The following is a 16772-nucleotide window of genomic DNA, read 5'->3' on the forward strand; positions in this document are numbered from 1 at the left end:
CATCAACAGCTCAGCTTTGTCTGTGTAAAACAGGCTGTAGGAGTGCATCACAAAGGCTTGAACTGCCTTCTACAGTAGTTTTACAGAGGAATGAGACAGCTGATCTGTTTGTCCCAAATCCTTATCAAAAAGCACAAACTGTCTCTCGACATCTGAGAGAGAACGGGCGGTGAAGATATGTAACGTCGCTATAAGCTGCTAAACTCATCCATGCGAATTACTACGACAAACAACACAAATAACTGAGTTAATTCAAACCCTTAGATTGAGAGGATATATATATATATATATATATATATATATATATATATATATATATATATATATATATATATATATATATATATATATATATATATATATATATATATATATATATATATATATATATATGATATGACCCTCCTCGACCCTCCCCCAAATTCTTCAATATACCCCTTTTCATAAATTGCAAAAAGTCCCTAAGGCAAATATTTAACTGACATGGTCCAGACAGGTAGACTAGCTCATTTCTTGGCAGAGCAACTTTAACCTCAACTGAGTATGCCTTTCTAATACCTGCTGCTCTATATTGCAGCCATCCTTCACTCCACAAATAGCCTGATCTAAAGACAAGGTCTCTGTAATGAACAGAGAGGAAATGTTTGCACTGGCCCGTGGACAATCCTGCAGCCTGACGGAAATGAAGGAAAAACACTGCATAGATTCATGGGATTTGTTCGCTTGTGAAAAAAATGCACAATTTCAGAATGTTTAGAAGGCTGGAAACCACCTACGCTGATCAAAGTCACGTCCTCATTTACTGTTCTTGCACACCAAAATGGCACACAATTCCATTATCATTCAGCAATCATTGCAATTAAAGCCGCTTTCTGCTTTCTCCACGTTGTCTGCTGTGACAGAGGATGAAATAAAAAACACTATACCTTTCTGGCACTGGTTGGAGGTCCAGCAGCGGTAGTCGTAGTTTTCATTGAACGACGTCCTCTGACAAAGGGGGTTATCCTCCATGATGCCAGGGCAGACGTTGTCACATTCCTTTGCCTTCTTATTCCCATTGATAACGTTGTTGAACTCAGCATCCATAATAAGAGACCAGTCCACCGAGTCCAGGTAGCAGAGCTCGGGGTTCTTTTCAATCCGCATGGCCCCACGGGTGATGTTTCTCAGGTTGTACAGGCCAATGTCCTTCAGGCTGGTCATCTCATAGATCACCAGGGCGTAGTTGTAGAAGAGGTTGCGCCCCCGGATGACACTCAGGTTGGGGAAGAGCATGCTGAGGCTGTCCAGGCCTGAGACGCGAAACAGCAGCAGATAATCAGTAATGACAGTCAACTTTGGGAAGCTGAGGGAGCGGAAGACCTCCTGGTGGATGTTGTTGGTTTTGTCGTTGATGAGGAGGATCTGCAGGTAGCCCTCCACCACTGTGCAGTTCTCCAGACGCTTGAACTCACTGATCTCATTTCGGATGTCAATACTCGGACCACAGACTGGAAGACACAGAGAGACAGCAAATAATAAAAAAGATTTTTTTTTTTTTTTCATATAGCACCTTTCATACATGGAATGCAGCTCAAAGTGCTTCGCAGAGAAATAGATAGAGATACATGACAGCATAAAAAAAGAAAACAGCAATTAAGTATACAGATAAGAACTACAAAGTTAGATAAAACATACAAAAACACTACAATACTAACAGGTCCAGCATCAGAGACAACAGATTAAGAAATGGCCAAAGAATCATCATCATGTCACAAATAAAAGGGGTGTAGCTTAAAGGGCTAAACCACTCCAATAAGGTTTTTTATCTAAGGGAAGGCCAGGGTAAAAATATATGTTTTGGGCCTTTTTTAAACTATGCTTACCGAATCTGACTGTCGAATATACAGTGGAATTGTACTCTATAATGTGAAAAGATGCATGCTTATTTTCCAAACCGAGTAAAACGCTGTACAATTACAGATTTTCTTTTGTATGAGTAATGAATGCTACAGAAGTGTTTGGTGGGTAATACAGCAATGCTTCGTATAGATTAGCACGCAGATCACTTTTGCCAAAAGATTTTAATTATATAATCTTCTTGAAGCATATAATCTTGTTAGTCAAGCTGGTAATGCTGGTACTTTGCTGGCAGCATGTCATACGTAGAAATAATACAGAGCTCTGAAAAAGACTGTGCGTGGTCCTAGAACATTTTGTTTCTAGCTACATTTAAAAGAAGTTGATGTTCTCACAGACAGGCATTTTTTATGATAAAAAAGAAAGATTTTATCACCAGGGTCAGCTAAGGTGAAGGTATTTTTAACATAGAGGTGACTTTTCATTTTGCTTCACAATGCAGTTTACAAGCACACATATTGATACTCCTGTATTCATTTCAGATACAAACATTTCTCTATAAAATGTTCTGAATGTCACCTCATATAACCCCAGCGTCTGAATAAGCCATTCCTCTATGCTTGGAAAACAACACCTGAAAATCAGCGCCTGGAGCGTTCACCAACACCACACGCATACACACAAACATTAACAACAAAGACAGCATTTATTATTGATGACAATCAACTCACCCTCTAATCGTGCCTATCAATTACTTCACCTGGGAATTAATGGGAGATGATATTCTCATAATGTTATTGTGCTCCAATGCAGTGGTTCCATTACCTTCTTTGTCTGCTGAACCTTCACAGCCCCGTCAAATGAAATGAGCTCACCTACCCCTTTATCAACACCACCTGTCATGTTTATGTTGTTATGCAAATTCATTTCAGACTGTAGCTTATTTTACACAATTAATGGTATAAAATATTGTATTGTATTACTCTAAATGTAACTGAAATATCAGTGTTAAGTTCAGTTTAGTCAAGTTTGCATTTGTACAATTTTGTATGCTATTTTGAAGTTTAAACCATTTATCATTTCTCTTTCTGCTAACAATTTTAGCTGTTTATCATTTATGTTAGCCAGCTATTTACTATTTATATTACTTTTTTCCCACTATTTAAACCATTTATCCATTTACTTTTAGCATTTGTTTTAGCAGTTTGTCCATTACTTTTAGCAAACAATTTTAACAAGTTATCCATTATTTTAGCAAACTATTTTAAAATGTATCCAAAATTTTAGTGAACTATTTGAAATTTTGATACATTTCTATTAGCTTACTATGTTACCCATTTACCCTGAACTTTTGGCTATCAACTTCAACAATTTATCAACTACTTTCAGCTATTTTCAACATTTTTTAACTAGCCTACTTTGAATTTACTATATGCTTTTAACTATTTAAACAATGTAACTAATAAAATAACTTTTAGCTGGGCCCAAGTCTTTTTAACCACTTACACCCACTACTTTTAACTATTTCAAACATCTATCCATCAAACATTTGGCTATTCACTATCTAAGCCATATATCCACTACATAAATCATTTAGTACCATATGTCCACTGACTTTTGCTAACTATTACATCATAACATTACTACTATAAAAATGTATCTATTATTATTTTTATTTTAATTATTTACTATTTTAACCATTAAACCATTAACATCACTTTTAGCTGGCCTAAGGCTTATTAATATCCACAGCCTTTAGCTATTTTAAACATTTATCCATCAGACATTTGGCTGACCACTATTTAAACTGAGCATTTTTACCATATAGTACCTTTAGCATTAGCTAACAATTTCAACTATATATACACTGATTTTAGATTACTATGATAACAATTTATCTATCACATTACTGTTTACTTTTATCTAACTATTTTAATCTCAACCATTTATTAATGTTTAGCTGGCCTAAGTCTTAATAAAATCCATGACTTTTAGCTATTTTAAAAATTTATCAATCAAAAATTTAGCTAACCACTACTTAAACTGAGCATTTTCACCATATAGCCTAGTACCTTTAGCATTGGCTAACAATTTCAACCATATATCCACTGATTTCAGCTAACTATTTTTACCACTTAACCATTAACAACACTTTTCGCTGGCCTTAGTGTTATTAATATCCACAACTTCTAGCTATTTTATTAGCCCACCATTATTTAAATGTATCCACTAGCTTACCTTTAGCTTTTTTACCATCCATTGCCTTTAGCATTAGCTAATTACTTTAACAATTATTACTGTTCGCCTATATATACTTTTAAGTACCATTAATGTTACCTAAGTCTTCAATCATTTATATCCTCCTTTGTTGGCTATTTTAAACATGTATCCATCAAAAATGTGGATATCAAAACCATTTATCCCCTAACCTTAGTTTTTCTCACAGTGCAATATCTTTAGCATTAGCTAACAATTTCAGCCATTTCATTCACTAATTTTAGCAAATGTTAACTGTTCAAATTTACTGCTTGTGTGAGAGGAATTTTAACACTAAGTGTTCAGATTTTAGATGGCAACTCAATATGTGGACATATTTCATCCATGATTTCAAATTAGTTTGTAATTTCTTCTCTAAATTCTTAGTTGAGCTACTCAACAGTCTTTCCATGTACATCCAAGCAACAGCAAAAGTAGGCTACCATCTGGGGCGGAAGTACTGCTAAGAATCATTGCTCTAATGCCACAGCCAAAAAGCTGAATAGTTCTTCTGTACAATTACAATAAACAAATTAAATTCTTATATGCAATGCACTGTGTTAAATATTTATGAAACAATAAATTATGTACAAAAATTTCAGGAGTGGCACACAGTTAAACGTTATATATAATTTTGAACTGTCTAAAAGACGGTTCAATAGTCAGCACAGGAAATGCCTTGACATATGAGCTCCTTGGTTAAACCTGTTATGTTCTTACAGAGGCTTAAGACACCGTTGTAGCGAGCAACACTGTCACAGCGCCTGTCCAAAGGGACAGAGGCATGTTTTCAATAAGAGTCCCTGATCCTTGTCAAAACACTGGGGATAAAGCAGAGAGCTAAACTGTTTCTCGTCCCAAAATAAACACTGTGCCACCAGATAGCCTGTCCAAAACCGTAGATGTATATAAAAATCTTTCAGAAATGATATAGTGAATCACTCCTTGGCTTATATTCAACCATGTGTATGTGCTCTCAGAATGTCCCTGTGAGTAAATTAACTTCACTTCAGTCAGATAAAAAAGGCAACGCTTGATGTTCTTTGTTCAGACTATCCTGCCAAAAATAGAAGCTGCATTGTTTATGGGGATGAATGGGCTATATTTGCTCCTGTCAGGGTTTTTCAATTTCCAAATTTAGAACGGAAACGATTACTCCACAAGAAAATAGTATTTGCTTTCTCCAATCAACACCAATGCCCCTGAGCTCCACTTGTGAGCCATCGAGCTGCATGTCTTCTTTGTTTCATTGAGAATTTTCTTCTTTCCAGCTTCTCCAGCAGCCGGAGCGAGAGGGAGGAGGGGTGGAGCCACTCAAATACAAAGACTAATTTGTTTGTTAGTAAAGAGAAACTCTAGGCCCCATTTCCTGATGAGGGCATTAATAAAACCAGGGGGTATCTGGCCAGAAGGGGGAGGGGGGTGTACTTTGACGAATAGGAGAGATAACGTTTCTGCCATGTGTAACATTTGAGGCCATCCCACTTGTATAAAAAACACCAAAAACAGAAATCACTAAATTCATTAAATGTATTTCAGGGTGTCACGACTTTTATCATTACCTTGAAATTATACTTTTAGAAAGAAAAAAGAAAGGAAGGAATGCAGAATGAAAGAAAAGGCTCCTCTTTGATATTCTCTTGTTCTACTCATTAGGCATGTTAAGTACCAGGAATTCCAATCATTTCCTTACAAAAGGATTTAGTAGGATCTTGCCTCAAACTAAGCCTCCAGGCTTCTCTGATTCTTGCCAGTCAATCCATGTGTTGTAAAGATAACAATGCCTAAATAAAATTTGAATAGCAAAACCTTTATTCGTTGTTACATAAACAGGAAGAAGTTGGGAAATAAATTAAAGTACGGACACATCATAATGACCTCGAGGTGATGTGGATATGTCAGCACCACCGTCCACAGAGATGAATAAGCCTGTGTGTGTGTGTGTGTGTGTGTGTGTGTGTGTGTGTGTGTGTGTGTGTGTGTGTGTGTGTCTCCCTCCTGTCTCTCTTTGCTCTTCACACTGCTGAGTAAACACACATATCTCCACAGCGTAATGGGATCCATCAGCTCATGTTTATGATTGATAAACCTTGCCCTGGCCGTCCATGGAAATGTCATCACAAACACAAACACACACACACACACACACACACACACACACACACACACACACACACACACACACACACACACACACACACACACACACACACACACACACACACACACCTGCGCACAGCCACATACACATACACACACAGGACCCCTCAGAAGTCAGTCAAATTAAATCGAGGCTAAAATGGTCAGTTGTTTTCTTAACGTCATCTTCATTTTGGCTGACAGAAACACGACTTTCACATGTCGGGCTGTTTATCAGAAGGCCACAGACAAGCATTGTGGGAAAAGCACATTACTGTGTCCTTTCCCAGACGTCCAGGGAGTCTATTAGGAAGATCCCTCTGAAGAGTTCAAGAGATGTTATGTGAATCCACAATATGCAGGGCTGCAACTATATTCATTTTCAATTATAACTGAAATATAATTTTAAAAAATTAATTATGACACTGGATCCTGCAAATGTTTTGCATTTCTACTGGAGGAGAAAATAAAAACCACTATTATTTCCAATATTTTCAGCGATAAATTTGAGTATGTTATTGTGTGCTGTAGCACTGAGAGGGCTCCACCTAATTTTATGTATATATTAAAACAGGCTATTTTTAAATACCATTAACAACATGTCTAACAAATATCCTTTCATCAGTTTGGGAGATGTCTCACTGTCTGAAAATACTGCGAGTCCACTTGATGAAAACTGACCAAAGATTAAGAATTTCTGGTTTGTGAAATATTTTAAATATATGGATCTTGCAAGTATGCATCTTTTGCAAAAGACAGTTTTAAAATTTCTATATGCTAAAAGTCTATATGCTATATTTCTTAAAAATCCAATTAAAAACATGTCTAACAAATATCCCTTTATCAGTTTTGGAAATGGCCCACTGTCTACAAATCGTGACAACACTTGACCGAAAACTGAGACCAGAAAATTTCTGGTTCAGTGAATATTTTAAATACACTGTATTAATCTTGCAAGTATGCATTTTGTACAAAAGAAAGTGTTAAAATGTCATATCTAGAGTTTGGTACCTCCATAAAGAATATATCAATGTTAGTGCTAAACACTAAAAAAGTGTGATTATGTGCACAATTTAAGTGTCAGAAAATATAAGCATTGTTTTTACTTATCAGAAGAACATATACTGTATATGCACACAATGGCATGAACAAATGTTACACAGCATAGCATTAACTCCACTGAGCCACAACATCAAGCGTTAACATTTTCCCACTAAAATCCAGTTTTAGTTCCCGCAGTGAGGGAGCTGGTCACTGTGCGGTCATATCCCCTCACACCTGCCACATCAACTGGCCCTAATCCCCAGCATACTGGAAGTCATCTGACCAGCGGTCTGGTGGGCCACTTCCCCTCAGTGGACCTTACTTCAAACACTGTGGCTCAGATTTCCCCAAAACCCCAAACAGTAACACTACACCCTTGATCATAACAACTCACACACAAAAAGACACACAGACTCCCCCTCTCCCAAAATGCGGGGAGGGGGCAGGAGGTAGCACTCTCTATGTTTATACGCACATTATGACCTGATCACTATAAACAACCACACTTCCTCTTTGATTACAGTAAAACATGCTTCACAATGATTTTTATTAAAGGTTAATGCCTGCAAAGATACTGCAGCCTGCAGGGAAACTTAAAGAAAATTAAGTGACGTTGGTAGTAGTTAAATTTGAATGGTGATACATAACACATATACACACATACACATGAACATAAAATCCTTTTCTGGAGTCTCCCCAATATTTTTTTCTACCACTGCTTGAGAATCAGCTGTTGGTGAATAGAAACTTAAGTTTCTGTCAGGTTCACTCTCTGGTGTGGGGTGAAGTCAGGTCACTTGGGACACTTTTTGGTAGATTATCAAGAAAACCACCTCAGATTCTAAAGACGAAAACAAAACAACAAAAAAAAAACCAAATAACAAATAATTTGGCTCAACAAAAAAAATTAACACAATGGTTTGCGTCAGTCTTTTTGAGTTGTAACAACTTTTAGACACTCAAAGGCAGGTCCCTATCAGTCTTCACTGTCACAGCCAATTTCATTACTTCACTACAACTTCGTTTTTTTAACCAATTAACACATAAGTTTGAGTTTAAATTGCACACAATATTATGTTGATGTAATTATCAACATTAATATGTCAACACAACTCATCATATTATATTTGCAACTTAAAAGGTTGATCAAGATTAATATATTAGAATTTTGATCCTGCAGTGATGCCTTTAGTGAGGCAGGGGTGATAGGTCCCCTGAATAACTTTTCAAGTGAATCAGACCCAGGCAGCTGCAAAGGCCTCAGCACATATGGGTCTGACTGATATATTGTATAAAGAAAATGTGTTACCAAGTAAAATATCTGAGGAACTTTGGACACTCAAATGCATCAAGAAGCTTGACCTCATTCTGATTACATGCACAGGTAAAATGGGACCTGTATGTTTGTTTATTAAATGGTTAAATCTTCTATCAGTTCAGTCATTAATTCATTAATTATTAGTGTAACCGAACTATTCATAAAAATAGACTGTCCCACCTTTCTGCCATGCTTTCCCTGTTTTTTTTTGCTGTCTAATTGTCTACAATGAACATGTGTGTGTGCTTGTGTGTTATGTTCATAGCTATATCAGGACTGTGGTGGCTGACATGAACCCACTGCACAATCTTTAATATTTTTGAAGTGACAAAAACAGTAAAACTATTTGTAATAAGAAAGAATGGCACACAATAGCATAACTCATGTTTTTATGGCTCCTGGTAGCATGAAAACAAGCTGGTTCACTTAATGAATTTATCAAAGAAAACCAAGTTAAGTGAACAATTATGTATATTATCAGGTGTTCTACATTGATTGTGAACTTGAGCTTTAATCTGATGCTACAGACTAAAAGGCATGCTGTCTTTTAGGACAGTTCTCTGTTAAATTTCATGCACCTGTGCTCTCAAACCACATACATATACACACCCAGCTGCCTTTATTCTTCATCAGGACAATCACAAATAACCAAGTGATGACCGAACAGTTAAAACGAAACAATGAAAAGGTTTCTCACTGATACTTTGAGAACACCTCTGAGAGTAATCTCCGGCAGATGAATTCTCCACTCGGGACGGATCCACATTCAGTTCTTGATGAACAGCTTTCAACTGATACTGCGAGCGCCATCCATTAGAAGAGCTAACATTTGCAATCATCTCACAAATTGTACAATACTCTACGGACCATTAAACCGGCGGCCTGCGATGATGTATGTGCGGCTGGCCATAGACTGCGTTTGAGCAACTCCAATGACGGGCCACTTGAAATAAAGTGTTTAATTAAGCATTGTAAACCTCAGCTGGCAGCCTGGAGGAGCTGCAGGACAGCGTTTGACTGCGCTCTCACAAACTAGCCCAGTAACACACTTTCACATCCTTACACAGGGACACGCCACTGACTCAGGCTGTCACTCTGAGTCCTGCTGCAGTACACACACACAGTGCTGCACAATGAACTCACGAGCACACTCGTATGCACACTACAGGGCTATGAACACTCACTACACTTTCTCAGGGGTGAGACAAGGCATTCTTGCATCCAGGCAAGCCAGGAGTGGGGGAGGGGAACGCCTGGTGGAGGGATGGGGGGGGGGCGTAGTCGTGTAGCCCTGGTCACAAGATGGAGCGGGGCACCTTGGAGTCGAGTGACAGCAGTCATATCTGAGTCACTTGCCCCATCACGACAAGGAGAGCTGTACTGCGACATGCCATACCCCAAAGGGAGCGGTAGGAGGGGTGCCTGTCAAACACAATGCTTGCTGACGTTTGATTATTTATGCCGCCATTCAAGTTTTCCGGAGCAACATGTCGCTTCATAAATAACTGAGCGAGAACACTGGTGTGCCCTCATGGAAGGGGACAGAGGGTGCCTGTGCTCACACAACCAACCCACCAATGTTGTTGGTGACATATCTATTTATACCCCTAATAGCAGTGGTGCCAAGTGATGAAGTTAGGCGCATCGGTCTGTACAGGAGAGCGCTCCGTGTGAACAGCAAAGAGCCAATAAAACTGTTCACAAACTCTCTACTCTTCCAATCAACAAAACCAAGTCTGTTTCTCTTGCAAGTGTATTTTTGAACGTTCTATTTCCAAACACCAAGCGTCTATCTCCCTCGCGCTCTCCCTCCTTTTCAGAGACTTATTTGCTGCTTGAAAGCCATGGAAAGTTTACTGTGGTAAGAGTTAAAAGGGATCTTAATTACATTTTATTGGTGTGGACAGATTATCAAAATGAACAGAGAGAGAGAGAAAAAGTGTTCAACCCCTAATGGAGCTTTTGGATATCTGGGATTTTCCACAAAGTGATGATAGAAACTGGAAATTCTGGCCCTCTGCAGCCCAGTGAAGTAAACATCATCTCCTAGTGATTAATTTGTGAGACTCCATCTCTGTCTTGATATTCACTCTACAGTCTTTGTCTCTGACAGCTTTCTTCTGGAAGGCCTGATGTATAATACACCACAGAGCACCAAGATCTGAGAGCAAACCACTTGTCTCCCAGCCCCCTGCTGCGCTCATGGGTGTCTCTCTGGCTCAGGAGGGTGCACAGAAACACACCCCCACACGGCTCATCGGACCACTGGTCAACAGGAATTTCAAAAAAAAGTTTTTCCTCTATTTGAATGATAATAGAGGTCAGCCTAAATGTCTCCTTCCCATGTCAAGTTGCCTCTTACATCCCACGTATCCTCTCAGGAAACAGACAAATTAGTACACAAATGACGTCATATATGCTAAACACACACATAGACACGCACAAATCATGCCATGCCACCCAAGTTGCACAGACGCACAAACACAGTCTCTGTGCTCACGGTGGAAAGATGCACCTGGAGAAGGTTAAGTTCTGATGTTTGACTTTAAATTGAAATGAACAAATGAAATGGGTCATACTCCAAAAGGATCATGACTTCCACATAGTTTTACAGTTGCAGAGGTCTGAAATAGTTAAATACATCCAGAGAAACATCGAAAAATGTTTTTTTTTTGGTATCCACATAAACTTGGAAACTTGATATAATTTATAACTTTCTTTTCTTACTATCTATGACAAATATTAAGTTCACAGACAAAATACCTAAATTTGTTAAATCATGTCTATGTTCTAGTTAGTCTGTGTTTAAAGATTTTAAAGACAGATTGGGCATTACCTTTGTCTAACACGCATTTAAAGATTTTACAAAAAGGCCCAACAATAACATCACCAAGCAGTGGTACAATATTGTTCACAGTTTATAATGAGCAATGGAAAGAGAAACTACCCTCATTGACCCTCATTAATCCCCAGTTGTTCTATTATATCATTGGCAAAAACAGTCTTGATTCCAGCGGCTTTACACAGAAAATTAGATAATGGTATTCTACCGTAAATGAGAGAATGCAAAATATGCTCACTGAAGCATTTAATGGCGTATTAGAAATTAACAAAATAAATTAATAATAATAGCAATGGCCCTGAAATTAGTGGAAGTTCAAGACATTTGATTTGACTAAAAATTAGGCCAAGTATTTTTGAAAAGTGCATAAATTTAATGGAATTCTACGAGAAATACTTGAAAAAGTCAAAGTTATTGGACAATAAAACACACAAAGCACTCAAAACGAAATTTCAAATTATAAATATCTTTAGACTATAACTGCACCTCATTCTAAGTGTATTTTACACCGAGTTTATGAATTGTAAATTGTTTAAAGGCTACAGTGTTGAGTATGTTTCTATAATGTGTGAGCATCATGTGTATCAGTGTGAAGACATGCTGCTGGAGCTGAACTCAGGTGCTCCTCTGTGTTCAGGCTTGCATTAATTAACTCTGCACAGGCCTAGCTTTATACACAGTGGCTATATAGTTCATTAATAATTGAGATTAAAATGTTTACTTACTTTTTTTTTTTTTTGATGATTGTTTATAATAAATTGACTATAAATGGACTGTACTTGTATAGCGCTTTTCTAGTCTTATTGACCACTCAAGGCGCTTTAACACTACATGTCACATTCACCATATACTTACCATAATAGTAAGTATATTATTTTGATGGTGGGTGTTTTATCCGGAGGCAGAGGTTTGTGCCTGATTTGGGATTTTCATGCGCAGTGACGCCACACACCGAAATGCAAAATGGCCACATGGTCGTAGTAACCTTCAGCTCTGGTCCCTGTTCATCCTCTGCTCTCTGGGTGTCTGACGGGCAGATTACGGCCGGTTTCTATGCTTGTTTCTACCATCAACTGACCCGCTTCATCAGATGAGGTGATACAGGGCACAAAAAAGCACATTTCGCTTCAATGTGTTCACGTATCAGATGGGCAGCTGTACCACATGGTCCTCAGCTAATATCTAAGTAAAACGCACACATCGGGGAGCTGCATGCTCACTGGGTTTGTCCTGTAGAATGACTAAGTCCTAATATTATAAACATATATATTTTTTCTTTTTAATAGAAACTTCTATATATTTTACACATTATTCATCCCACCCATCGGCATCAGAATGCTCCACAGGAAGTTAACTGCGCCAAAAAGGCACATTATTTATTAATGCCATCACTGTCCAACCAATAAACTTAAAAGTATATATATATATATAAATTTAAAAAAATACTTACTCTCTCCATGTGTGGACCAGATGCAGAGAGTAGAGACATACAGCATCAGACCCCAAAACAAGGTCGGGCTACCCATCCGTGTGTCAGATCTCATGTTCCTTAACATAATTCTCCTCCAAAATCCCCCCCACCCCCACCTCCACCCAAAAAAAAGGCTGGGGGAAAAATGAAATAAAATAATAACCAGCTCCTATAAAAAATAATATGAAAAAGGACAAATAAATGTGTCTGTAGCCTTAAAAGGCTACTCTGAGGTAGCCTGCGAATGCGTGGCTTCCGCGATTTGCTCCAAAAAATAGAAATAAATGTGTAAAATCGTTAAATGAGTGAATTCCTTTGAAGAAGTGAAAAAAACACTAAAACAGTCTGCTATTTTTGCCAATCACAGGATACGTTGACGTCGGCTGGTATGGCACACAAGCCAGTGATTTGACTGGATAAATGATGGTAATCCCCATCTTCAGTCTCCATCTCTTGAAAACAGCAGTGCGCGTTCAGTGCGATCAGGCCCTGCTAACAGCGACACAACAAAAATCACACGAGATGTTCTAATGAGAAGCCTTTGCCTCCATGGTGAATTAACAGCGGTGTCGCTCGTGTGAATGACTGTGGACGAGGGGAGGAGGAGTGGGGCAGAAAACACGTCCAGGTCCACAGGGGTGGTGGCTCCGAGGTTGAAAAATGAATGAAAACCCTTTTTTTATTATTTTGCCATTCAGCCAGCACAGGCTCTCGATCCCCAGCAAACAGTCGTGGCCCGCGGTGAGAAGTCGCTTTTTAAACCGATTTTCCAGCTCCTCGACTCCGGCTTGTCCGTGCCGTCAGTCGGGATTTGCAGCTGAAAGAAAATACCAGACTTGTGCCACGCAGGAGAACGGCTCTCTCCAGCTAGACGAGCTCGGCCGGGGTGGGAGGGAGAACGTGTCCGCGAGGAGTTGCGCTTTGCGAGTGTTTCGCGTTTTTGCCGTTTATCCTCGCAGAAGAGAGAAAAGCAAAACTCCCGTTGCGTGTGTATCCAGAGGCTGAAATCCAACGGTTCGCCCTCGTGAACGCAGGCTGTGGGTCTCCGCTCCTCTGCTGTAAACAAGAGTCGGCTTCTCTCACACAGAAACACATAGTGCTGTGGAGAAGGTGGCCGGGAGCACGCCGGAAAAACCGGAGTGGATTCGGACCCAAAGATTCCCACTACACCCAAAACAAGAGGCACAGTGCCGGGGATAATGGGGTACCGCACAACCCCGACTCGGCGTCTCTGGGCAGCAGGGGTGGGCGATATGGCCGTAAAATAATATCACGATATTTCAGGGTATTTTTGCAGTAATGATATGCTTGATTTTATGAAAAAAAACACACAAACAAAAAAAAAAAAAAAAAACAGAGAATATTTCATTATTAATTTAAGAAAATACAATTACAACAAAATAAATGCTAATAATCATCATCATCATCATCAACAGCATCATAGATTTAATATTTAATGCACTTTACTTTTGGAACAAATTTCAAAGAGCTACAAGATACGCGTTAGCATTAAAAAACAAACAGATAAAAACAACCACGATAAAAGCATATCTAAAATTCATAAAAAAATAAGAGCATAAAAGCATGTAGTATATGTCAACATGAATGTAGTTTGCCTTCAAATATTCAGCAGATACCAAATAAAAATTATCTCTCAGTTCTTTGGTTGGTTAATAACAACAGTGGGTGGGTTTCCATTACAGAACTGCACAAAACTTAAGCGATATTTTCATTGCATTTCATTTTCATAAAACACAAGTGCGAGACGGCTGCGTTTCCACTGAGTGGTGTTCTGCAACTTCTCCTTTGGTGATAACAATTTAAGAAGCATGTAGATGGATGTTCAAAACATTAGTAACTTTATTTCTATTGTAGCCACAGCACTAGCCACCATTTTTCCAATAAAACTGGCTTCCACGGCTTCTTCAGTTCTAACCGACAAGTCTGGAGTCTTGTAGTCAGGCTTTAAACCGGTGTGAACCCTTACAGAGTCATTGAGGTCATGTGAGCTCTGAGTTTCAGAGTGGACCCACAGGATGGCCAGGTGGGTCAACAATTCATAAGTGACTCTAGCAACTCTGTAACTCAGAGCTCACATGTGACCTTAAGAACTCTGAGAGGGTCCACACCCACACAGGATTTAAAACCTGCGAATCCTGACTAGTCTCTTAGAATTGTAGAATTAAGCAAGTCCAGTTGTCTATGAAAAAAGCATCTACAGTTACTATAACGGAGAATCTTCGCCAACATACTCATTACGGTTCGTATGATGTCCTATGAATAAATGCCCCACAAATGACGTAACATACAATAACATAAAGTTACATAATAAGCATAAAGGTATGGTTTAGGTAAATAAAGGTACTGTGGTTAGGTTTCTGAAAAGAAATATGGTGAAGACGTACCTTAAAATGACTCAGAGTTCACATGGTTCTGACCATGCGTCTTCATAGTAAAGTCCATGGTTTTGTGACCCATCCACCCCACCCCACCCCCACTCCCCATCCTGCCTACTTACAGACCGCTCGGGACTGCTTCTTTATTTACTCCATTCGGTGCATTGGTCACATGATCGCAGCCTTCCAAAATACATTGATTACACACATATTACTGGCTCGTGATTTCATGGGATATGTACAAATATGGTTGTATTACTTTTCATAGGAAAACATACAAATAGTTCATGAGAAAAACCTGTTCTTTTGCAGTGCTACACACTTCTAGTGCTTCGTAACTAATGATTGAGAGGGATTATTTCTACATGAGTCTAAACATTTTTTTAGGAAAATTCTGTGTATACCTACATCAAAACATCTAATTGACATAGTAATATCAGAATTTACTTTATTTATAATATTGAGCTGAATCTAAACAGTGCTTTAAAATGTAGCTGATCTTACTATAAACAAATAAATCTAGGGAAACGATTGCCTTGAAAACGATATGTGTATAATAGCTGTCTATTCTTAGTTTATGTTCACTTAAATGTACTCAGATGTCTATAAATTAGATTGCATTTATTTAAGTTTGTGAAGTTATTCCAACTTAAAAATGGAAAATGAAATTAAGTTTTTTCTGAGTGTAGAAAGAAAAGTAATCAATATCATTTAGTGATATAGAAGTAGATTATTTGCCTCAGAATTATAGTGGAGTAGTGACAGAACTATAAAGTAGCATAGAAATTGGAAATACTCAAATTAAGTACGATCATAGGCCTTCTTAAGAGCAGGACTTGATTAAATGTACTTAGTTACTTTCCAGCACTGTGCCTGTAGGGGTTTAGGATGCTGGTGCAGCCTGAAGGCTCAGATATTAACAACTAACATGTCATTTAAGTAGCTTCAATATAACTGGAATTTAAGAACAGAAACAACACCATCAAAACTACACAACGTCAATCCCATTACACCAGACATATTCTTCAAATGTAATAATGCTAAAGACTCACCCTTTCACTGCCTGTGGGAATGTAATGTGGTCAGAAGTTTTTGGAGGGAGGTTCTTGACATGATTAACCAGATAACAAAACTGATAATCCCTCATTGTCCAAAGCTGTGCATCTTGGGTATTTATCCAGGTGATTTTTTAGAGTGACCGAGCACTAAAAGACTTGTGTCTCTGACAAGATAAGAAAGCAACGGCTATAGGATGGAAAGATGTGAACAAACCAAGTATAAAGCAATGTACAATTAACATGTGCTGCTTTGGAAAAACTACTTTATATTACAACAGGAAAGTTGGCAGTTTTTGAAAATATAAAAACAAATACAGCTGTAGGGTTCAGCAATCAGAATTATGAATATTAAGTGTTGTAGCCCATGTGATCTTCAATATTTCTGTACATTCAAACACATTACTGTAAC

The 16772-nt window shown here is 38.3% G+C and overlaps 1 protein-coding gene across 1 annotated transcript in view; it reads right to left on the reverse strand.

The window, feature by feature from the left end:
- The window catches only part of igf1ra (insulin-like growth factor 1a receptor), a 109495-nt gene extending 95471 nt beyond the window's left edge, over window positions 1–14024 (reverse strand). Inside the window, exons 1-2 of the mRNA XM_042495402.2 lie at window positions 12889–14024; window positions 927–1490 (exon numbers count right to left, since the gene is read on the reverse strand). Of these exons, the coding sequence (XP_042351336.2) occupies window positions 927–1490; window positions 12889–12994 (670 nt within the window). The 5' untranslated portion in view covers window positions 12995–14024. The remainder of the gene's footprint in view (window positions 1–926; window positions 1491–12888) is intronic.
- Between the last annotated feature and the right edge of the window lie 2748 nt (window positions 14025–16772).

This window comes from Plectropomus leopardus, chromosome 7 (genome assembly GCF_026936395.1).
Source record: "Plectropomus leopardus strain MGB_pleo_1.0 chromosome 7, ASM2693639v1, whole genome shotgun sequence".
Classification (NCBI taxonomy): Eukaryota; Metazoa; Chordata; class Actinopteri; order Perciformes; family Serranidae; genus Plectropomus; species Plectropomus leopardus.